General features: G+C 38.3%; 1 protein-coding gene across 1 annotated transcript in view; it reads left to right on the forward strand.

Moving 5' to 3' along the window:
* DLGAP2 (DLG associated protein 2) overlaps positions 1-26,160 on the forward strand; it is a gene marked incomplete at its 3' end in the record, with an annotated part of 444,743 nt that overhangs the window by 400,383 nt on the left and 18,200 nt on the right. The window contains exon 9 of the mRNA XM_084202322.1: positions 16,636-16,985. Coding sequence (XP_084058448.1) covers positions 16,636-16,985 — 350 coding nt within the window. The remainder of the gene's footprint in view (positions 1-16,635; positions 16,986-26,160) is intronic.

Genomic DNA, 26,160 nt, shown 5'->3' on the forward strand with positions numbered 1-26,160 from the left:
TACAAAAGGTAAAAATGAGTTCAAAATGTATCATATAAAAATACTTTTTAAGTTGTTTGCTTGGTACGTCTGTTGTATAACGGAACAGTGGGTGCTTAGAAAGGAAGCCATGGTTGAATAATATACATTTGCATTCCTGAAGTAGCATAAAATGTTATTTTATCTTAAGCATACTATTTTAATTGTTATGTAAAACTTGGTGTAAAGCTAGAAATTGTTGCTTACAGTGCCCCCTCTAAGGATGTTCGGGTTCTTTGATTAATAGAGATGCTATCATGATATAAAATGAGATCTTATTGCTACCTCAGAGACTAATTTCCATCTTTATCATATATCATTGTGTGATCATTATGAAGACACCTTCCATGGCAAGAGACACAAACAGATGCTTATTTTGGAATCTGCTCTGAGTACTGAATTGGAATGTTTTCAGAATTACCTTGGTTACCAAGTGAACTGATTTTTCCCTAAACCGTCTTGAGTTTATATGCTGCATGAGCCCTAAATTCTCACTGAAAATAACTTATTTTATTTTCCTCAGAGTGAAAAAGCTCAATAATAAAATATATTTGGGAAAATACAATATTAAGTATTGTATTTTCATGCTTATGAGAAAGGTTATGCATTGATTTGTAGTCTGCTGGTTAAACACTTTGGTTTTGAAAATTTTAACCTTCATTTCAGTCCTAACTGCTCCCTCATCTCAGAAATGATTTATCAGATAGATCTTCTTGCCTGCAATGTAATTCTTCTTATTTTTTGTGGTGAGGTGATATTGACAACCTGGGGAAAATAAGATTACTTGAGGTGTTTTCCTGTTCCAAAATTATTTCCAGTGTTATGGACTGTATACAGTTCTGAGTGTGATTCTGTAATTAAAATGTCATCTTTGTGCCGCTGAGCAAATTTGTCTTCAGTTTCTATATAAGATAAATAGGCAAATCAGAAATAATTATCTGGTATAAAAGAAGAGTAAGGATTGTGTGATTCACTTTTAAGGGAAATTTCAGTTGCCAAATAAGTTCTTGTTTTCAAAATCCTAGGTTTAATGCTTCCATTTTTCCCTCTTCAGTCCTTGTCACTTTGGAGGGAGATACTGCATTTCTTATCCTTATTATAATTTTTACAAAAATCTTACTTCTTCATCCCTTTCTGAAAATTGTAAAAGAAGCAGTTGCCTGAAATGTGGAAATGGTGTTGGCAGACATTTCACATTCAAATAAATGTCAGAAAGATCAGACTTTCACATCAGCTTTTATTTCCAATTCAGTCTTTTATTTCTTAGGAAAATTACATTAACTTCTTTTTTGCTGCTGATGTAACAAATTCTTCTTGGCAAAGAAACTGAAGGAATTTTTTAGAAAATTAACAGTCATTTCAATTTAATTATTCTATTCAATTTTAGTTATATAGGTCATGACTACCCCTTATCATTGTCATAAAGTGATTGATTCATAACACACAGGCTTAGCTAAAAATTAATTCTTGTAACCAAAAATGTAAACCTAAAATGAAATAAAAATTTCTATTAATTCAATTACAAAGGTATAGAATATATAATTATAGCATGCATTTTCCTAAAATATTCCTAGATGCATTTACAACTTTCGGGAGGTTGCAACTATAATGAATATTATGTGGGACATTATTAATGGACTCTGCTAATAGGATTTTCTAATAGATGGAAAAAGAAGAACTACCAGTATCAGGCTCTTCTTAACTGCATACAACTTTACAAAGAAACCTTGGTGCTAAAGGACATATAATCTCTGCATGAATCCGTGTAGTTTAATTATTTGTGGAACCAGTGTTCTCCACCTCTGAGGGAGATTGTCACAGGGCCTTGGGCGCTCCCTCTTGCCCCAGGTGTGAATGAATGAGACCAGTGACAGTGCAGAGGAGGCAGCCAGCATTGCTGGCCTATGGTAAGCCAGACCTGGCCTCTGTGTGACCCCTGCTGGGACTCTTCTTTCATTGAGGTTAGGGCATTTCCAGCCATCACATTTCATTTTGTGAGGAGATAATGAACCCAGTAAAAGATACTTGATGCTAAAAGCCCTGAATGGCAGCATATGCTTTCTGTCTCTGAACCGTATCCAGTCCCAGCTGTCAGATGCACAGCTGAGAAAATGCAGCTCCAGCTGCTGCTGCCTCCCACCTCGCTCCTCCATCACAGACAACATGTAATTTCCTGAATGGGAAGTCACTGAGTGCAGCAGTCATCCTAAGTGCTACTGACTTACAGCTCTGCTACTCCTGCGAGCAATGTTTCACTTTTCAGGAAGAGTTCATAAAAACTGGGTCACTTTCCAGGTGGTTCCAGCCTGGTTCCCTGTTGCCTAAGCACATCATCCCACTGTCAGCTCAGCAGACACCCAGGGAGTGTGGCACAGTGCAGGGGAGGCACAGGCTGCTGTGCCACCACCAGCTGAGCCAGAGTCAGCCCTGGCTGTCCAGTCCTGCTGGGAAATGGAGGGCAGTAGGGCAGGAGCAGTAACATTTTATCCCACCTGCAACACCTGGCTTCCCTTACTGAAAAGAGTTCAGATGCTGTGGTACAGCACTAGACTGCACTATGAAAACATAACCAACAAGGACATCTGGAACATATTAATCACTCCCTCATTCCCCCTTTGTCTGAGAAGGTCAACTTATTTTTGCTACAAGTTCTGTATGTAGAGACAGTCCTTTATATTAACCACTCCTTATGGTATAGATTATTTCAGGATATTTCCCCACAGTTTTGTTTGGTTTTTTTTTTTTTAGTTTGGCTTTACTGTGAATGCAGAAACATTGAATTGCAATGATAATGGAGGTAGCAGTTAGAATGGTGTCTTGTGAAGCAGAACATGCTAAAATCCCTTCCCTGAGAGAGAGAGAGTAACTGGTATTTGCACTTCTGGCCAACTTGAACACCAACTTATCATCTCTTCACATGTGGAGGCACACATATGTTCTCCTGATGACAATATATACATTGTATAAAATGTATAAAGTGCATAAAACCCTTTCATCTTTATTGAGAGGAACATTTCCTCTGAATTCCTCTGGACCAGCTGCTCAGGATGTTCACTCATCAGGTGGAATAGCTTCTCAGTGTGTACTGCTTTTATATTCAAATTGAAGCAGCTAGCCAGAAGTACTGTGCAATTTGTGACTCAATCAGATGCATGAAATCCTCCTCCTGCACGGACTAAGCAGACTCTGTTAAGTTCTTTGCTTTTCAGTCTGATGAATGAAAGAGAAGAACATTTTCTTAAAACTGCTCCACATGTTCCTCTAACCCAGGTTTTTTGGCTACAACAGTATTTTTTACTGGATTACTGTTAAAGGGATGGATTAATGATAAAACAAATTCACCTAGCTATGGACTTCAGCACAGTGGGGACTTGGTCAGGGTGCATAAAGGCATCCTGGATTTCTGTCCTATGTCCTAAATGTCAATCCAAAGTCATTTCTCCCACTTCAGGGATTTCATGGTAAACTTGAGAAAAATTTAGCATGAAGCATTGTTGGATTTAGGGAACAGAGTTACTAGCCTTAAGTTGTCAGTATAGTGCTTAAAATTTTTAAATTCTTCTAGAAAATGTAACATAATGCAATCTGTTATATTTTTCCAATCCTAATGATTTTCTCAGTTGTGCACGCACCTCCTTTTTTCTGATTCATAGTAGGTAGACCAACTAAGTTCATGCTTGCTAAAAACTTCACTGAGGAAGATGAAGTGACTATGGGTCATTTTACTTTTTGAAAACTGTCTCTGGGCTATTTTGCTTTTCTCAGTCAGCTGGACTCCGCTTGGCAATGAGTAAACTTCAGAGAATTCCACATTCACTGAACTATTCAGCACTAATTCTAAAACCAATTAATTCAAGCAAGGTCACATTGGATGAGGAAGTTTTCAATTAGAGCTCCTACAATTATTAGGAGGCCTGAGGAATTGCAGGTTTCCCTTCTCCTGACTTCAAGCTATTTTCAGCTTTCCATTTTCAAATAAAGAACTATGTAAGATGAATTTTTACAGCCCATGTTTGATATTTAGCCACAAAACTCTCATGGTCAGTGAACTAATTGCATAATCATGTACTTACAAAAATAAATGGGTGAGAATATGATATTTCACAGAGAATTTGTACTGTTTCATAGCATGGCTACCCCTCCAAACCCTAAAAGGACTGATTGCTATCTGAACACTAATAACATTAGTTATTGTTTTAAGGTTTTACTGGTTTGTCAGGTTTTTTTGCCACATATGAGGATACCAAAGGTGGGAAAAAAAGCCATGGTGCTACTACATATGATACCCCTCCCATGAGAAAAACAAAAGTGTCAGGACTGCTGAGCTTGGGAAAGAGAAAACTCAGAAGAAATTTTATAAATTTATATAAATATTAAAAAAAAGAGGGAAATATGCTCTTCAGTTCTTAAAAGAAAATCATTTATCAGCAACAGATGTGTGATTTTCTTTTATTTCCTCAAGTATGAGATACTTCATCCTGGTGGCTGTTTGGATCTTAATCTGATGCACTATGGCTAGGAAAACCCAGCCAAATGGGGGAAAACTTATGCATGAAGTAACATCTCCACAATTTCTGTTCTTTCCATAGAAATAAATGCTCAGTCTGAGAGGATATTGCTGGTATCCATTGCTAGGTAATAGCTAGCAGTGGAATCCTGGTTTAAAAACACAAAGCATTGAGTTCAAATAAGATATAGAAGGCTGTGTTCTCAATCATAATTTAGTATGTTGGCTTATCTTAATTACTGTTGGGGCCCTATGGAATTATCTGACACTCTAACTCCCTGCAGGAAACACCATCTATCTCTAGGAGCACTTGGGCATCCCGAGTTAATCCTTTGATGCTGTGCCAAATTGTGTTCCTATACCGTGAGAATAAATCTTATCCTAACAAATGAGGAACCCGGTTCTATGCTTGGATACACACACATAATTTTCATTGCTCTGGGTGTATCTGGAGAGCATAATTAGCCTTTAATTTTTTTTACATATTGAATTTTGCTGCTATGCTGACACTGCTGTTCAAGAGCTACTCTGCATGATAGAAATGGGCCAGGAAGTCACTAGGATGAAGGTGACACAAACACTTAGGTTCAAGGAGTTGGACAAGATGGCCAAGGAGCTGTCACAGCTGTTCACAGCTCTGGGATTCCTGGAGATGGAGTAAGGCTGTGCTAATCAGGGCTGCCCAGCCTCCTCAAGCTGATGAGGCATGAAAGCAGTCGGAGCAGTAGCCAGGAGCTTTTCATAATTTTCATTTTCTCCGGTGCAGATTATCTTCAGAGTCAAAGATAAAAAATGAAATCACTGCCTTCCATCTATGGTTAGTTTAAAAATGTGTAATGATTGTTTCTCTCTTGCTCCTGCTTTTCTGTGCTTGACAAAATTCCTCCATAACCCACTGGATTTGCCAGACATCTGGTTCTTTTTTTAATAAAAAGGACGCCTATGCTTCTTCCCCTGGCAAAATTTGGCTTCAGAGCTGTTCTGTTCAAAGAGTTTTCTCAGCTATTTTTTCTTTATGGTACTATATGGTTAAAAAAGAAGTAGAATTTATCAGAAAAATATAACATGCAAGGAAGGAACATGCAAACACTGCTCAGTTTGAACCCTTCCTGATGTGGTAGAAGCTGACAGTGGCAGATGTAAATCTCAGCCCAGATATTCACCCTGAGGTTGCCAGAGGGCTTTGGGTGTGCAGCTGAGGGAAGCACACAGGGCCAGTGACCCTGGAAGCACCAGTTCATCGTGCTTCCTTGCAGCAAAAAAGAATGAAGGACCCTGCCTGTGCTTCTCCTCCTGGGAAAGAAAATAAACTCTAAGGAGTCTTCTCAGAAACTTTGCATGCCTTCAGTCCTGGTTTTTTGTTGAAGGTGTGAGTGTCAGGAGCTGTAATGATGATATGTGCCTGGAACTACATTCCTTGCCGTGCTAGCTACACAAACATCATTTGATCCATTTCTGCATCAGGAAAATTATTCAGACTCAGATCTACCCTAGAAAGACAACTGATAAACCTGATACTGATACTCAAAACATCCTGGAAAGGTTTTTTCCCAGAGCATCAGAGAAAATAAAGACACTGAAATTGGTGACATTCCTAGGGCATCACCTGACAGAATTAGCCTTTGACCAGACAGGTTAGTTGAATTGTGTTGGGTTAACCTTCAGGTCAAGTCAACTAAACATGGATGCTTTTGTGCAATCTAGTTGTCTAAGTTCCCATGACGACTAACTCTGATTAGTTCAAAGACAATTGACTGGTACCATCTATACAGGACCTAGACAAGAAACTGTTGTTTAGGGAGGAATCCTTTGGTACCTGTGTCTTGGTGAGTTTGACTCAGACTGAATACAATGTATGGATCCTGTTGTGCACAAACACAGAATCAACAAACCCCAGCCTACACTGAGGTGATTTATTGTCAATGAATAGCACTTTGATCAGTCCTGACAAAGTCCTACTTGCTGTAAGGCCAAGGTTCAGTCTCAGTATATAGTCCATGAAAATACACACACTGGAAACCACAAGTACCAGAGCAACCCCAACAGCACACTGCTACACCTCAAGGGCAACTAGAGGACACCAAGGGTTCATGAAGACAGCTTGAAGTGAGTAACCTATCACTTGGCTTTCTGAGAATGAGAACAGCATATCAAGGACACATCAATGAGCCATGAATTTTACATCCATTTCTTTACCTTTTCGGACATTCCTGTGTCCAGAAAAATACATTTATTTTCACTCTCTGCCTCCTTCCCCCAGTCTAAGAAATTATACAAATTTCAGTCATAAAAGTTCATCTCATGTGATACATGTATCTAAAATGTATGTTTCAAAGGCAGTCACTTTAATATCCTGTTATAGCCAGTGGATATCTATGTTCTCTATAACTTGTCCCCTCTATGACAGAAGTGATCCTCTGGAGATCCCTGTTTCTCTCTGTTGTCTATTAAAATAGTCTACAGTGATAGCATTGCATAGCTAGCTAACTTCCATTAATCTAAGGCAAAACTTAAACCTATTCAAATTGCATTACAAGATGAAAACTAAGGTTAAACTTGGGTCCCATTGTAAACAAGGATAACTGAGAGATCCAAACACAGCAGCATCCTTTGCTACACCTAAATACATGGTTGAGAGCCTGCAAGTAGCTTTCTTAGTTTTGACTGGTTTTGACACTCACTGCATCTGTTTCTTGGCTAAAATGGTTATTGGATTTGACAAAAAAGTGCACTCTGAGTTTGTGTCCAGACTTGTAATCTCTGTGGATTAAATATATTGTTTAAAGGTACTAAATTGCATTTGTTTAAAATATTTAGTAATCACTTATGTTCCTTAATGTCAGACTATTATCATAACATAGTGATAAAATTATGCAACATTTCCTTAAGGGTAAGCAAGCAAATTGTTTTTCTCATCCTACTTGTCTTGAAATTCCTTACTGTGAATTAAATAAAATTACAAGCGACAAAGAGTTACTGTAAGAAAGAGAATAGAAAATAGAAAAATAAAACCAATTATAAACCTACATAATATATTCATGAGGGGGTTTAGGAGGCTGATGGAAATTAATTTAACTGAGTGAGAGGGGTACATGGGAGTTTGAGAAGAAATTTTACTGGAAAACATTTTCAATTATTTTGTTTTATTTCAATGTGAAAAGAGTAGCACAAGAAAAGTGATTCACAGCGTTTGGAATTTTTTTTCTTTGTCTCTTACTGTGTTGATGAGGTGACAAATGCAATCCGTATTCCTGAAAAGCTGCACATACATTTTGAAAATGAAATATAGTTAAAGGAACACTTTTCCTTCCTGCAATTGAAAAACTGAGATGGTGCTTTTTAATGCAACTTCAGTATTTTAGAGGCACACAGGAACTGCTTAGAAGAGCAGTACAGCTGTCAGCACTTCGCCATGTCATCTACAGGATACTGGTTAGGCTATAATTTCTTGCTAATTAACTGATCTAAAATAAGAACCCTTTGTAACCAGTCCATCAGAAATCTATGAGGTTTGTGTTGCCCACATCTCTGTTAATTTTAGCAAAGGCCCACAGTCCCTGATCTTGATGTCTTGTTTGATTTGCATTTCTGTTTTGAGACTAACATTAATTACACTGTCAAAACATATTTATCATTTATGTAACATGGAGCTGCCTACAGACCTAAGTTTTCTCAATATGGAGGTAACATCTTGCGTACTGAATTACTTGATTATAGTAATTCCTTTTATACATTTCTTCTCCAGGGAGACTGTAGTGGCTCCAGCTTTTTCCAAATTTAGTGGTCACATTTCCTCTTAATTGTTAGTTTCCTGCACAAAATCAGATAGATGTACAGAACTGAAAGGATCTACGCTGAATATTGAGGCTAACCTGTTGCACACACAGATTTATTTTCTTTTTTTAAAAAAAAACCTCATCCAGTAATTTTGCTTTGCCCCAGTAAATTTTAATTGACGTTGTGTCATACTAATGATTTCAGTAGTTTTTAAAAGCGCTGCACAGATTCTGTTTATCAGAGAGATGTCAAAGACAGACGTTGCTTAAAAAAATAGGTTTTTTTATATGTAATTTATTTGGCAGCAGTGTCTCAGTGATGAGCTGTTTTGAAAAACTTTTTTAAAAATTGTATATAGGCAGCACAATTCTTGTCTCTGTCAATAATATAATAATATAATGGTCCAGACCTGGAGATGGTATGAACTGGACAGGTTCCACTGATTTCAATATCAGCATTTTCAATGGGATTAACAGCATGGTCTAATCTAGTGCCTTAAACTGGTTATTAAATTTTAAAAGTTGCAGAAATACAGAAGCTTTGCTTTTCATTCCTGTCTGGAGTTATGAAGATACCGTGGGCAAAGCTGGTACTGGCTGCTATGTAGCAGCTTCAGCAGAAGGGATCAAGGCTCAGGAAATTAGGTTTCAGTCATTACTGCAGGCAAATTCCATTCAGATTTGCTTTACCATCCAGCTCAGAGGGATGTGGAGCAGAGGAGATGAAGCTCCCACCTTTCCAATGAACAAGAGTAAGAAAAGACAGGACAGGTTATATCCCAGTGCAAACCAGTGTGTCACAGGAACAGAGCTTTTGGCTGGAGGTTTTCTCATCCCTTTAGGCATTTCACAGCACCATAGAATCATTAAAGTTGGGTAAAACCTCCAAGGTCATCGAGTCCAACTTTTGACTGAACACCACCATGTCAGCTAAATCAAGTACCAGGCCCACTTGTTTCTTGAACATTGCCAGTGATGGTAAATGTCAAAATTAGATGTCCTAATTTGAGCTGGTTGTCCTTGATTGTCTCTATGGTTGACAGAGAAAAGCATAGAATGATTCATTTCCTGGTAAAATAAGCATCTAAAATGGGCAAGAATTGCCCCCAGAATCGCTTATTTTTCTCACAGTAATTCTAAAAGTGATTGGACAACTAACTTAGAGCTGGAGAGCGGGGTTTTTATCAGCAACTGATGTGAGGTGAGAAAAGCTGTCTTGAAGTTCTGATGTAATTCACTGTTATTAAAAGACCCCACTTTAAATACTGGCTCAGGACAAATGCAATATTTTGCCCCCACAGACTATGCCAACATGAGACTACCAACTAACATCTGACTTTAGGGTGTAACAAATATCCAGGTTTACTTAATGACAAGATGTGTAAAATGATCCAACAGGAAAAAAGGTTGCAAAATTATAGATGCACACTACCCAGGCAATGATTTCAGGTTTACCTAAAGTGCAGCCCATCATATAAACTGTGCTGATAAAAATCATCTGGGTGTAAGCAGTTTCTCGAAAAAAAAAATCTCAAAAAAATCACTATGATTTTATATATATATATATATATATATATATATATATATATATATATATATATCAGCAAGATATGTATATCACTGTTTCTGACTGTTTAATCTCAAAGGGAAGAAACAGGGTCTTTTCACAGATACCCAAACTTGAGACTCTCTCCCTAGTGAGGAACTCTCTGGTCTCTTTACTGGCTAGGATTCATCATGCAGGCCTAAATGAGAAAAGGGGAGAAGCAGGAAGATGGGTTAACAACTAAAGCATCTCTCTAATTATGTGAGAGAGAAATTTATTCAGAATTTAATTAAAGGAGTTAATTTAATTTAAAACAAAATTATCTCTTGAATTTGAATCACAGTATGACAGTGGTAAGTTTTAATGACTACTTTTGCAAGATTTGAATATTCTTACAATTAAAAAAACCCACTCTCGACAACCTTTAAAATGGAGAAACTCTTGAACGTGGAAAGTCCTCAAAAATTGCAGGATCTTTCACCACCAGAGCAGCAAGCAAAGGTGTGGACCTTTCCAGGGAGCAGCAAAGGAAAGGGCTGGAGAAGCCTGGGCTGTGTGTGACGTTTCCTTTGCCTGCCCTACACTCACAAACAGAGAGTATTTCAATTTAAGTGCAAGTGGGTGTGTTAGAGGAGCACTCTGAAGAACTTGATTTACATTCAGGTGCCAGTCTAGGGTCAGGTAATGGAGCAAATCACTCTTTTCTTCTGTGCAGCCTGAGTACATACTGCTTCAGCACTGAAAGCAGAAAGCAGAGACTCCAATCATCAGTGCAGGTTTTGAGGTAGTCCCTGAGGGCACACACTGAAAATGGCAAGCTTGGATCCAAGCAGACTGATTTACTGATTTGCTTGGATCCAAACAGTCTGATTCAACCTTTTCCTCATCATTCTAACAGATCCATTTTTCTTAATTAAATACCAGAGGTTACACATGTTAAAACCAAGCATTTTTAAATCTTTGGCTATGACTGAACTTTAAAGATAGAACTGATTCAAGAAGGAAACCCCTTACTAACATTTCAGAATTTGACTAAGAAAAGCAGATTATTTTGTACAATTAAAGTGGCCTGTTTGATACAACAGTCTCCTTTTAACGATGTTTGGAATCAGAGACTGGTGTAGATGGAAGACAAAAAGAGGCATATATAAAAAAATTGTGTCCCAACACCCTGTCTTTTAAATGGGGACTTGTATTCTTACTTTTGACATCCATGTCTTGTTAGAAAAATCATCAAATAATTAATTCTTTTTGTGAGAAATAAACTCTTTTAGTGTCTGTGATTTTTTTTCCTCAAAGGTCCCCTTTGATTTTTTAATATTCTTTTAATGATCATCATTCTGTGTTTTGAGCAGTAACTGTGAAGCATCCATATGTACATTTTTATTTTAGGAGTAACTCAAAATTTCCAATGACCATGATGGAGAGCAGTGAAGAGATTTCAGGGCATTTCAGGGACAGTCATGTTAGCTGAGACTTCCAAAGCCTTTGGCTAAAACAGTATGTGCCAAAACACTCTTCCAAAAACTGAGTATTCTTTTGATACAGGGTTAGATTTGATTGTTGCCTTACAATATGAGAAGGCCTCTTTTTCCTCTTCTGAAATAATTTCAGGGTTGGTGCTGACTTTCCCCGTGCAAAGCAGAAGATCCAGCTCCAGCCTGGGCATTGCACTGGGTTTCTCCTGGTGCTCAGAGGAGCCCTGTGTGCCTTCAGCAGCACGCCCCTGGGACCTCTGCCTCCAGGGCAGCTCCCTGCAGAGCCATTATCCTCCTTCTGGATAAACCCCCCTACAAAACAGAAAATCCAGTTTACTTCTGCCACAACCATTTCCTTTAATTGACGGTGCTACCATGTAAATTCATCACCCGGCTAATTTTGTGATCTCAGCCTAAATAATGTTATTTTGACTAAGTGCTTAATGATTATATTGATTTGTAAGACCCCTCAGGTGGTTCTATCTTGCAAATGGACCCAAAGTGGTAATTTATGAAAAGGCTGCCTTTTGAAAGGTGTTCTGAATGTCACCCACAGCCACTGCTATTTCATCAAATAGATCACATTTCTCTTACTGCCTTGTGTCTGTGAAGGTCTATGGCTAACCTGAAGTTATGGCTAAATTGACTTATTTTAGTAATTTTATTTCTAGTATAAATTTGACACTGGATTATGGCTGGAATAACTGACTTCTATGGCTGTATCAACAGTAACATTTAGCAAGTTTAGACAAATGCAGTGTAGATTGAGAGGGATATTCTGCTTCCAGCTCTATCAGTTAAACTTTTGTTTATAAATTATCAGGAAATCTTCCTTTTGTTTCTATTGTGTGTATCCAAACCACCCAACTGCCAGTTCTCCAGTGCTGGAATCATCTTCCTGGCTACTCAGCAGTATTGCCATCGTGCCTGATATTCTGGTTATGACTGATCTGCCTGGCTGGCATCACAGAGCACATAAAAAAATTCATGTGGTTTACAGAACAGGTCATTCATAGCCACCTCTGTGCCATACTCAGCACTGGTAGGCAATCTTGTGCATGTAAGGGTCTGGCACTTAGGACATCAATCCTTAAAAAACTAATTTGATATTTTACACTTTTTCCTCACTGGGTGAGAAATTAATGCATATTATGCTGCATTGTTACTTTCTCATTTCTCCTGAACAATTTCTACCTGGTTTGCATCATTTTTTTTCTGGCCCACTACAAAGCAGCACAGAATAATTTTGTTTACTCTCCATTTCTCTAAATGCCCTTCCTTAAAGGAAAATCTAGTGGAGCCAATTGCACATATTTATGTTGAAGAGAGGCAAGTACCTAAGCAGTTAATGCTTTGATTCAAATAGGAATTCATATGGTTTAGAATTAGAACAGTTTGTCACCATTTTTGTAATTTTTGATTGATTATTATAAACTAATAGAGGGAGACAAAATGTTCAGGATTTTAAAAAATATTTTTCCCGCTTCATAAAATTAGTCAAAAAATAAATTCTGCTTTTTATATCATGATAGCCTTTGAATACAACTGGAAAGAAAATTTTAGTTTCTTTTTCTAGTTTATTCATAAAAAGACATATTTATGTCTTGTGCCATCTGCTTTATTTTTCTTTGCATTTCAGAGCAGCTATAGATTTTGCAAACTGATTAACAGCATTGCAGAGGCCTGGTGCTTTTACTTTGCTTGAGCATCATTGCTCAGCAGCAGGACTGGCAAGAGAAATATCAGGAATATTCAGGATATGCACACTAAAAGCACTTAAAATTAAAGAAGTCATGAAAATAAGGAATTCAGAAATCCTTGGTCAGCACTAGAAACAACAGGAGATTATCCTGGATTGAGGTTTTATGTATCCAGACATGGGGTGGGTCTCTGGCATCTGCTCAAGTGCACAATTTAAATCTGTCTGAAGCCATCCTGCACCAGCTCTGCCCTCCTGGGGCTCTTCCACAGGCCTGCCTCATGCTGGGTCTCATCTCCTGCTCTTGTGCTGCCTCTGATGCTCAGCTTGTCTGCACTGCAGAACTCTCCATTCTCGTTCCCAGTGCAATTCTCATCACCAGTGCCTGTGCAGCTATGGGTCACCGTCCTCAGGCAGTGCTCTGCACCCCAGGACTGCACTGCCCAGCACCAGCCCTCTCTGTGGGGACAGCAAAGTCCTCCACAGCTCTGGAGCTGAATGACAACTGAAAATGGGCAAGACACAAAGCAGTGCTGAGGAGGTTTTATATACTTGCTTTGGACTAATAACTACTAAGGCAAATAAAATGTACAGGATAGAGAATGGTGCAAAGGTGACAGGAGCCCCTGTACATCAGCATAAGCAGATGATAAATAAAAAATTTCATTTTCAGTTATGAGCAATAAGTGTTTCTTCCCATATATAATGTGTTGCATTCACGATTTCCAGGACCAAGAACTGGACAGGATAGAAAAGGGTTATTGTTGATACCAGGACTATTCCCAGATACCACTGTTAATGGAAACAATTTGCAAGAGACATCATGTCTCATGCTTCAGACCTTAGGGCAATACTTATTCATTAGAAATCTGAACCCAAGCATGAACACTAAACTGTGGATCAATGTGTTACTTTCTCCTTTAACAGGACCCTAATCTGTTATGTAGCTGTCTCTTAAGTCAGCAACACATGCCAAGTTCTCCCATGTACTTCCCTAGAACCACTTGAGTGATTAAAGCAAATAGAATTTGTAGCAAGATTTGACTCTCAAATGCAGGTCTCTATCCTCTTACTGGATTTTGTTAGTCTCCAGTTAGTCACAGATTTCTGTCTCTGAAACTGTTATTCCAGATAGGAACTCATTAACAGTGTAGAGATTAATTTTTTTTTATTCCATGCTCAATATTTGATTTCTGTGACTGTGTAGGAATTAATTGAATTTCTTCCTGCCATAATTCACTGTAAACATGCAGCCAGTTTTCCACAAACTTCCAGTATACTGGAAGTTTCTTCTACTTGTTGAACATCTGTGGGATTTTTAATTTCTGTTTAGTGTTCACAATCAAATGCTTGCCAGAACACTGAAGTTACTCTAATACCTGGTGGCTTTAAATCATGTCACTCCACTGAAATAATCAGACTTTTTAGAATAAAATATTCAATCCTAGGGGGAGAAAAAAGGCAGGGAAGAAAAAAAGGCAAGAAATTGTTTTGGTTTTGCCACAGGAAGAATTTTTCTTTTTCAGAAATGTAAATGAAGATTTAGTCAGCTAAGAAGGGTTGCAACAGAAGTCTAACATTTATATTCATTAGAGAAGTGATCTGCTGCTCAAGTAGTAGGGATATACCTGCTTGTGATGTTTCATTATCACATTAACCATATGTTTCATTATTCACTGCTATTCTTTTACATGAAGACAGATGTAAAAACAGGAAAGTAGCTATCACAGTGATAACCTGTCTTATGTTACAGGTAAAATTGGCTTCCTCTGCTGGATATTGTTCACCCTATTTCACCCCATTTTCTCTATTTATAACATTTCCCAGCATGTTGATCACTTGCATCTAAATTTGCAGAGTGGGGGAGCAGCATTATGGCAACTCTCTTAGTGGAAACATTCCTCAGACCCACTGCTTGAGTTCATTAGACACTGACTTAATTTTCAAGATTTACAGCCTCCCCCTTCTTCTGTGAATTTTCTGTACTCCCTAAAGCATCTGAAAAATATTGAGTTTTTCCTTTCTTCTTAATTGCTGGTTACAAAACTGACAGGAGATAAGACTGGCGATAAGACAACAAAATGGCACTGCAAAAAAAGCACAGTCTCAGATTCTGAAGAGCATGTTTCACGTGTTTTTACATGTTTCACTCTGATTGAGCAATTTAGCTCAGAGCAAGGCTCTAAATCTCTACCAGAATTGAGCAGCATCAACAGTAATTCAAAATGTCCTTTACATGAAGGTTTTCTTCACTAGCTCAACCTTTCTCTTATGTATGATAACACTTTATGATCATCAAGAGTCAACATTTAAGAGTCACTTTCTCTAGATTCACTGTTCACATAGGCTAGCCTGGTGATACAGGCTCAGCAGTCCAAGGTGTTAATTCCTAAGCTGATCCCTGCATTCCAGATAGCTGCAACATAGCCTTTTATAAAAAACACAGCTGGAGAGGCTGACTTCATTGTGCATCAGCCCATACCGGTGTAACGGGAAGAGGAACTGTTGCAGAACCTTTTTTGGACTCAAGTAATCCCAATTCCAAGGTTGCCTGAGTAACTGCTGCAATGTCAATCCATCAGTAACACCAGACAAAGGCAAGCTTACTCCTGTAACTATACAAGAAGGGAACTGGACTTGGTTTCTCCATACAGGAATAAAGATATACCACAATGCATTTTTTTAATCAGTTGCTGATTTTATGAATTATGATTGTATGTGCTTTGGGGAAAATACTCTTCCACAGCAGAAATACTCTTATTAGTACAAAAAAAAAAAAGTGAAAAAGTATATAGTGGTCTTAGACAATTAGAAGATTCAGCTCTGTGATATTAATGATCAAATATTAATCTCTATGAAATTTTTGAAATTTTGTAAGGATGCAGTATTGGCACAGTTCTGGATCTGTAGAGTTTTATCGGATGTTTTGTTGAGCCTTATGCTGGAAGAGAGAATCTATGTTAAACCAGCTTCAGAACTGCTCTGCTCATCAAAGTCTTAATAGCTTTGCATATATTAGAATATTTTTAACATGACTTGAATTTCCTTTTATTAATGGTATTGAAAAAAATTTTAAAATATATGCTTCTTGCACAAGAAAGTAGACAACCTTGCCTAATTCCAACCAGTGTACGTGGAAGGATTTTAAAAGGTTATAGTGTGGCATACGATAAAGTAGTGTGGCATACCACAAAGCTCACAGTTCAGACAATAAGAACAGGGAGAAAAAAATCTTCCTTTATTCCTTTCATGAGCTTAATCCCTCAGTCTCAGAAGCCTCAGTGTGTTCTTACCCAGCACAAGTCTTAACACACATATCCTCGCTAACTCTCTTTCATGTTCTCTGCTATTTGGGACTCTCTTTTCCACCCCTTCCTTCTTCCTTGTTGAAATAAAATGTTTCTGTGGATGGCCATCTGACTCTGAGTGACACTTTCAAATAACAGCGAGCTTGATGAAGAGTACTACGTTACACCACCATAATTTTTAAACAGCACAATCTTAAAGTGATTTCTTTTGTCAAGTTTCCATCAGATTGATCTTGATTTCTCTCTTTCCTTTTTTCTTTCTTTTCTTTTTCTGCTTGTTTTGTTTTATAATTCTTCCCGCAGCTGTAACTTACACAAGTTACAAAAAAACACCACCGCCCGTCCCCCCTCGCACCACTTCCAAGCCGCTGATCTCCGTGACGGCGCAGAGCAGCACGGAGTCCACGCAGGACGCGTACCACGACAGCCGGGCGCAGAGGATATCCCCGTGGCCGCAGGACGGGCGAGCCATGTACAACTCCACCGACAGCCTGGACAGCAACAAGGCCATGAACCTGGCCCTGGAGACGGCGGCCGCCCAGCGCCACGCGGCCGAGGGCCAGGGCACCTCCATACGCACCAGTGACAAGGCCATCCTCGTGACAAAAGCAGAGGAGTTCCTCAAGAGTCGCCGCTCCTCCATAGGGATCCAGGTAGTCTATCATACATCTGTCTTGCTTGTCTTCTTCCTGTAAATAGCATAAAGTCATTCAGCTTCGCTTGCTCTGACAATCTAACAAACAACCCCCGGCTGCTTAGCGTTAATTGCGATTCACATCACGGCTGTGCAGAAAAGTCTTCGGCTGATACACTGTACCTGGGAGAAAATGAATGAATAAATCTCTAGGGAGGTTACCTGTCATTAACACTCGATATGAAAATTATACTGCAGAGCTACAGGTGAACAGCATGTTCATCTCCTTCCCTCCATGAATTAACAGCCCTTTTAATAGAATTTCATCAGCTTTAAAATGCTTCACTGTACTTTTTCCATTATATTTCTCTTTTGACCTTGGAAAATGAGTAAAGTCACTCAATCTTCAAGTATTCTACCTAAAAAGAGACCCTTGCCCTTTTAGTTGTGCTTGGAACAAGGTACCAAAAAAGAGAAATAAATATTTTGCTGCAGATACAGCATAATTAGAGATGGCAAGTAATAAAATAACACTAATAAACACAGTCTTTGAGCATTCTTCCGTTTGTCCATCAAAACCCGCAATATTTATTTCACCTGACAAAATGTGTGTCAGACTGTAGAAAGCTCAGTCAAGTTCTGTTGTTTCAGGCAAATGAAATAAGACAATTCCAAATGCAAATTTTGATTGCTATTCCATCTGCTAAATGGTAAGTACTAGATAGCTAGAAAGGGTCATTTGTTCAAATCCTCAGGAAATACCAACTAAAAACAAAAATTGGAAAGTTAAACTTACAAAGAACTCAAAGTCCTTTGAGACAGCAATGGAGGAAAATTTAGGCTTCTGTTCTGCTGAATATCCCCTTTTACATCACTGGGTTCACTTTTGCACTTACTTTTGCTAGATTAGCTACAGAGAAACAGACATTTATTTTGACATAGGTATTGTGGAGACAGCAACATAGATCTTGAGAAGGTAATCATCCGTGTAAAAAAGCCCAGTGAGTGACTGTATATTAGAAATATACAAGAATATAAAAGAATGTATGTGATTTTCTTTAAAAATAAGTAATTGCATTTCCATTAATTTTATAATATAGTCATAGAAAAGAGTTTGGGTTAAGCATGTCACAGCTGCTGATTGAACTTTACAGGATAACATTTTAGCATGCTGTAATTTTGCTGTTCCATAATGCATTAGACTAATGGGAAGGAATTAACTTTGCCAGAAAACTGTTTGTCCATTTCCTTGACAAAAAAGTATCTGCTTCTGATTCTTTGGATGCAAAAAAGTAGAATTCAATTTAAAAACCATGGCAAAACATTCAGATACCTACTTTTCAAATGTTTTACAAAGTAATTAGTGTATCCTAAATTGTTCAGAGAAGGAGCTTGGGAGATAACACAGAAAAGTTCAAAGGAGCAGCAAAGAAGTCTTTGGTACCTTTTAGCTCCTAACCTGAAAGTTACTATGCAGAAAGGAATAGTATCTAGTGCTGTTCTTATCTCTCCTTTACAGCAACTGTGCACAGTGGTATTTATCAATGTTGGTGTCTTGATTTGGTCAGTCCTGATATTCCAGCAATTAATTCTGGAACTTTAATTACATTGCTTGATCCTGTTTATAACTACAGGTGATGACCAGTACTGTTCACTGGGCCCTGACCCTTCCCCATGTGTGCTGTGTTTAATCATATGTGTTTATAATCCACCAAAACACCTGTTTCTTGGGGGAAGCAGATCTTCCCTAGCAACTTGCTATCTGACACTGGGACTGAAACAGTGGTCCTCAGATGCACACATGGAGAAAGGCAAATGTTGTTTGCAACAGCAGGTCTTGGAAGGGCGAGCTGTTTATTATCTTTCAAGAAACACAAACTGCTTGGTTGTACCATTTGACTTTAGATAAAGCTGAATTTTCAGCAGTATGCTGAGCACATTTTAGTCGTTTGGGGTTTTTCAGCATTAAGCTTCAAACATCACATTAGTGAGAAAAATACATTTCTGCAGTATTTTTAAATAGGAAATACATTTTGTTATATTGCTATTGCCAAGTTTGAACAGAGAAAAAAAACACAAGGTAGAATGTTCTTATTGCAAACTACACAAATAGTAATTTGTATACTCAAAGTACAGTTGCAGTATTTAATTTCTTTTAGACTTCTGTGTCAAAGTAACTTGGAAAAGGATGTTTTTTATTTGCATATTTCCTTGATTGACTAAATGACTTGTTTTCTCATTAGCATGCCATGCCAGGGTAATGCATTGAATTTGCATTTATTTGCATTCGTTAATTTGCTCTCAGGATGGATAATTTGTGCATTTTTTTACTGTTCCACTCCTTTAACACATTGATGGGAGAATGTTTGCCAAGAGAGCTTCATACAGGAGCAGAGAGGAACAAAGGTGCAGAGTGACCAGCGGTGCCACTGCAAGTGGAAACGCACTGGACCCAGCCTAGGGCTTCTTTGAGATACATGATTTGTGTAGTGCTCATGTAGTGAATAGAAGTCCTCTTGAAAAGCCCTGGCGTGCTAGGCATGTGCCAGTAGGGTTGGAATTCACAAGCACAGAGAGCCCCAGCTCCTAGAGAAGCACTGGAGTTATTATACATCTGTAACACCTGTCTGCAGAGACAGAGAACAGCACAGACACACGGATCCATCTCATGGTGTGTTAGTTCTATCCCAGATGGGATTTTGAACAAAAAAATAAAAGCTTTGGAAATGAAGCTTTTTCAGAAAATAGCTGGGGGCTTTGGGTTTTGGGGGTTTAAATCAAGACAAACATTGTCAGGCATGCCAATAGGCACTGGTAAAAAAATGCTGACTTATAAATTCAACTGAATTTCAAAATACTGATTTTGAGATTAAAAATTTATTCAGCAATTGAAAGAAAATATGGAAATAAAAAGAACAAGACTCTTGTAATACTAGTAGCTCTAAACCTCATATCTGTCTTCTATCATGACAGCAAAAGACTAATCAAAGTATGTGAATTAAAATGGAGTAGAGATTGTCAAGAGTAAAATAAGCACTAAATCAGAACAAGGTTGTTGCTAAGATATTTTCCAGGATTTTCCTCGCTCTTTTGCACACCCTGGTATATATGCTACTGATTAACATTTCAAATCTGCTCTAGTTATAAACCATTTCATATTAAAAGCATTGGGAATGTGAAATATATGAGAAAACATGTCAAGGAATTCCTCCTATTTATTTCAAGGCTTCAAAACATGCAGTCCTTTGTTTCCTCTCTATATAAAAGACATCAAGGCTTTTCAAAATGAACAGAAACCCTGGAAACAAATGAGATGGAAACAAATATTCTAAGTGTGAAGTCTGATTCACAGTCGTATTTTTGGAGACAAGCCCTAATTGTAGCGTAGAGAATGGACTCAGTCATCTTCATTTATCATCAGAAGATCACGCTTCAAAATACTTAGTGGGTTTTTTTATAATCTCCAGAATCTACATTGAACAAATCCTTCTTATAAACTAAAGGCTGTATCCAGGGAGATTAATGCAATAGCTTGCTTGTCTAAGTTTTTTGTGACAAAAGGAGATCTTCTGCATAATTTATTTATATATATATGTGTGTGTGTGTGTGTATATATATATACACACACACACATAAATTATTCATGTCACATAGTGAAAAAGCTGTTAATGATATCCTGCACTCTCAAACTAGAATTCCCCTTTGACACAAAGCATTTTGTACCCATGTGTTAAATGTACTTAGATAGGCTATCTACATTTTCTTTGTACAGTTTAGGTTATAAAATCTCTGTCAGTGCTCTACTTCAGCATATACACAGTAATCAAAAGAAATATTTGCATTGATTACACTGGTTTTTTGATCATAAATGATCCAAAGCTATTGAAGTAAGTACTGTTTTTTCTCCTCCTGAAAGGACTGTTAGACTGTGCTTTTGTGAGATGAGTGTACGAAGTCCTTTGCCTGGAGAAATCTGTGAATATTTGTTGGTTCAGAGCAATTTGCCACTTAGCATTAAATGCACCAAAAAAAGTTATCAGTAACCTCCACTGTGTACATTATTTTGTTGCTACAATCTCATATAAGCTTGACATAAATCCCATTTCTAAACTCTGGCTTGTACTTTTAGTAAAAAGTCCTTTCTTAAAAGATCAGAGGAAGTCTTCAAGCTGCTTCTTTTGACAATTAGCAGCTACTGTGCCATGCCACATATTTGAGTAGTCCAGATGTTCAGCTGGGAAGTAGCAGAGTGGCAAAATGGAGCTCCATGGTGAGACACAAAAATACTCACAAGCATTAAAATGCAGGTTTATTTTGCCAGGTTTTCTAAAAATTATTTTAAAAGAGTGTATGTTTTTGGCTGGTTAAAATCTTCCATCAGTTAAGGAAAGCAATATCTATTAGTACTGTAGTTTTATTTGAAGTGTTTTTTCCTACTTTGAAGTCACTGTATACAAATAAGGTCTCCACATACCTAAGAGTGGTTATCTGAATTCACAATTACATGTACTTGATCTAGTGTCAAAAGTAATGTTTTCTACTCTATTTTAGTCTTGTTATCAGTGAGAAGTCTATGCAAGAGAGGAAGGGTGAATTATTTCCCTTCCTGTACATCCTCAGAGAGATTGTTTATTAAACTCTAATTATAGAATAAATTGGTTACAGCAATGAAAACCCATTGAGGGCAGTGAAGTCACATGGGGAGAGATTATGTGGCCTGAAGGACTCTTACAGCTAATGTTTATGAGAGTGAAGCAAAAGCCAACAGGTTAAAATCTGTTTTCTTATGCATTGACTATATTAACTTCAAGTCTACCTTTGAGACAGTATGCATAGAAGCTTAGACTGGAATTTCTAGGATGCTGCAGTGTTATTGCATATGCAGTGCTCATGTTTAAGAGCAGAGTGAGGCTTTGACACAGAAATAAAGATTGTTTTCAGAGTAGTTAAAATATTATCCAAAAAGCATAGTAAATACTTTGAAAGCATAATTTAGTTCATGTATTCTTTGCTTGAATGAGCACCTATAAACATACTAAGATTGATTATTATAAGCAAGTAACTTGGAATAGTGATTTGCATTTATTCAAATAATTTTGTGTTCATATAATTTACTTGTGGATCCTTTATTACCAAAGCAATGTTAGTATCTGAATATCTTAGTTTTCAAATCTAGAGCTGTATCAGTGAGCAGTGACTGATCTCTGAGAATTGATAGTGTTGTCTGCTCCTTGTATCAACAGCAAGGAATGTGGAGGGGACGGTAATGTGTTTGTGAAAGGTTAGGCATAGAATCACAGAATCATGGAATATCCCGAGTTGGAAGGGACTGACAAGGATCATTGATAAGATAGAAATAATCTCAAGGTGCTCCATTACATTTGCTACTAATATTATAAGCCTAGTGGACATAAGCACATATAATAACATTTTTCATGTCATAAAATGCCAATTTTAAGAAACTTTTTGTTCTTTTTTTTTGCAATCAGAGAGGAAGCTGATTTACTGTATTAGATCAACTCCTTTCTTCTGCTTTTGATATGACTGCCTATTTTTTCTTTCCTCTTTTGTGTGAGATTCCGTCATAAACATATAAAGATAAAATTCTTCACATTGTTTGCTTTACTGAGACTGTAGGTCAATTTGAAAATATGAAGGGTTTTATAACCCATGTAAATATTAAAACAACAATTAATCAAGGACTATAATAACAGATTTAGTAAAAGTTATTTGAGTTCCAAGAGTCACACAATCAAACCAAATCTATTACTTTTTAGCCTCTGCTCTTTTGAGTTTAGCCTGGCCAATCAGATGAAAGAATTTCCTGCTGTTTTCTAGCAGGAGTCTTTATAATACCTGTCATACAGCAATGCAATTTATTTGTTCATTACTTTTTCTTTATGATTGCAAATTACTGTCTTATTTTCCACTTTTGCTTGTCTTGGTATTTGCCTCCATTTTACATTTTATTGGTTGTTACAATATTTGCAATGATAGATTTTGCCTGCGTGTACACACACACACACACAAAACTGGCATTCTCCTGCTGTTACAAGGCATAATGAGAAATTGAAAGCATTAAAATATCAAGGCAATCATCAGGTCATTTATTTAGTGTCAGTCTTGGCAAGCTGGAGGGAAGGACAATTTGGCAAGAGTTTATATCTAGCGATAACTAATATAATTTCTATTTTGACACCTGGATCATCATTTTTCTGATAATTTTTTTGAATGAATTTTCAGAGCATATTACTTCATTAGGGCCTGTGAATTCTAGGTATCAATTGCATATTGGGTAAATTACTCAGGATTGTATCTCCAGGTGAAATGCCTGTAAGTAAACACTTGAAAACAGACCAATAAAAAACTTTTACTTGATGTGTTGCATCAATAAAAAGATACCAACCCATTCTAAATAAAAGTAAAAGGTAAATCTGCCTCCACATATCAGAAGCAGAGTTTAAAAGATCTGCTATTTCTTACTAAACCAAAAAATGCATCTGACAAAAACAGGTATGTTTTTGATACGCAATAATGAAGAAGGGTGTGTGTTGCAAGTTCACCTGCTTTGTTCCAGAAAAAATTGATGGACTGATTGATGTTCTCTGTAGGGGCCTTTCCTTGTTTATGTCTTTGGATCATCATGTTTCCAACAACACTATGTCTGGGCTCCTGAGCCATCTCTCTGGAAAGCTGAAGTCTATTCCCTGTCCATTGGCCATTGCTCACTTCTGTATGTTGCCCCCACAACTATGATATCATTGACCCTACTCACCCTATTTCTGTGTTCAGGAATCTGGCCTACCCCTCACACCCCAGGACTCACTCCCTAGATACCAAGGAGCACATTATATAAAAATGGTCATCCTAAGGATATCACTCTTTGAAGGAAGTGCAGTTCTTTGAAAAGGGCTGAAGGCAAAGACTGACATATGAGGAGATGTCAGCTTGGCTTCATCTCTCTGGCTTTGCCTCAGGTCTGAACTGGCCACAATGTCCTGTCCTTCTGTGCTGAGCCATGTGAGTGAGCAGAAGGGCCTGATAAACCCTTTGCTCCCACCCGCTCAACTTCAATCTGGCCACCCAAAACCACTTTTCCCTTGTCAAACCTTAAGGCTTGTAACCCTGTGGAGCCTGTGCCTACATCACTGACACCATCATGTGGAGTTGCAGTTCAGTCAAACAAGTTCAAGGAACTTGATCAACAAGTGGAAGGAATATCAAATTATGATGGTCTTTTCCTTGGACCCAGTCCAACAGATTAGTAAAATAGAATTGAATTATGGAACAGTTTGGGTTGGACGGGACTTTGAAGATTTAGTTACAACCCCTGTTCATGGGCAAGGACATCTTTCACTAGACCAGGGACCTCAGGGTGCCATCTAAGTTGGCCTCAAACACACTTTCAGGGATAAGGTATCCACAACTTCTCTGGGCAGTCTGTTCCTAGATTATGTGATTTAACTCAGACGGACTGGTTGCTTTGGGATGAACCCCAGTACCACAGCTCTTAGCAACAGTTTAGGCTTCCTCATCCCTCCAATTGTTGTTATGGATTTCAACATCAAACAACATCCTCCAGAAAATGTTTCCCCACCTTGGACATCATCTTCCTGCTAGCACTCCTACAGGTGCAACCAGGAGCCGCAGTCTAAGCGTTTTGTGTTATCTGCTCTTGTTCACTGCACAGTCACAGAGTGGGTCAGGTTGGAAGAGATCACACTGGGTCATCTGGTGCAGCATCCCTACTAAAGCAGGGTCACCCCAGAGCACACTGTGCAGGAGTTTATCCAGATGGCTCTTGAACATCCCCAGGGAAGGAGACTCCACAGCCTCTCTGAGCAATCTGTTCCAGTGCTTGGTCACTCACACTGTAAAGGACTTCTTTCTTGTATTCAGTTTCTGCTCATTGCCTCTTGTCTTTTTGCTTGGCACCACTGAGAAAAGCTTGGAAATATTCTTGTGATATACTCCCTTCAGATACCTGTAGACATTTATAATGTCCCCTCTCAATCATCTCCTCTACCCCTGAGAACAAGTTGACTCTTCAAAACCTGTCCATGCATGTTGGACTGAGGTCTCATTGCAGAAGTCAAAGCTGTAAGTGTAACTTGCCTCTCTGCTCCACCCCGTCATCCACCCCCCCACATTAGTATCTCATTCTTTGCCCAGTTAATTCAGGAAACTAATGTGGCAGCTTTCCTCAAATCACTGAAAGGATTAGCTGAGTGCCTAGTCCTTCACTTAGACCAGAATTTGTTATTTAAGGCTCTTTTGGACTCTTCTTTGCTATAGATAAGTCTCTTTGTGCTAACAGCAGAACCTCATGGCTGCTTTGCATAGAGCAATGCTCTTTCAGAGACTATGACGCCCCAAGAAGCTGAGGCTTCTCACCCATGTTGCAGCCAAGACCTAACTAGGAAACCAATTTACCTATCATTTCAATTGGTTGTTCTGGCCTTTTTTCCTCCAAGCTGCTACCTCTGTGGCTGAGGGGGTTTCTTACCACTGATGTCAAGAGGAATCTTTCTGTACTGACAACACCACATTCTGTTACCAAGTCTGATATATTAGTTCTCTCAATGCACTGCCCATCAAAATAAACACAGCAAGCTTCCATGCAGTTGCCAGGGTGGAAACAGATGCCAGCATGCACTGTCCCCAAGACCTTATGCAGAATAAAGGGAATTGCTGGGAAATGTGTCATTCCTGGACTGTTTTCACTCTGATAGCCAGACATTTTAGCACACCTGTGCCTGGTGCTGTACCGTGCAGTTCAAGCATGCCATTAATATTTACTAGAGGAATCGTGCACTAGTTACTTCATTAACATCTCCAAGACTTACACACATGTAAATGTGAATGTGTACTCATTGCTGGCTAGAGTTGCCTTCCATTCACCTACATATGAATGTATGCTGAGCTATGGCTTAAAGATGGAAGGAGAAGTTGCCAGCAACTCTCTTCCTCAAGAAGTATAGTCCCCAGATGCACTCATTTCCCACCTTCCTCCCACCTTGTCCCTGGATCCCTTCAGAAACCAGGTGGGGTTGGGATTGTGCAGCTGAGACACAGCTGCAAAAACCATCAGGCTCTTTCCAGAGATGCCTGTGACTGCTGCAAGGGTAAAACTTTTCTTATCTTTATCATCAGATATATTCTTTGAATTCGCACATGGAGTGTGCATATGGAAA

The sequence above is a fragment of the Fringilla coelebs genome (assembly GCF_963513975.1).
Source record: "Fringilla coelebs genome assembly, chromosome: 3".
Taxonomy (NCBI): Eukaryota; Metazoa; Chordata; class Aves; order Passeriformes; family Fringillidae; genus Fringilla; species Fringilla coelebs.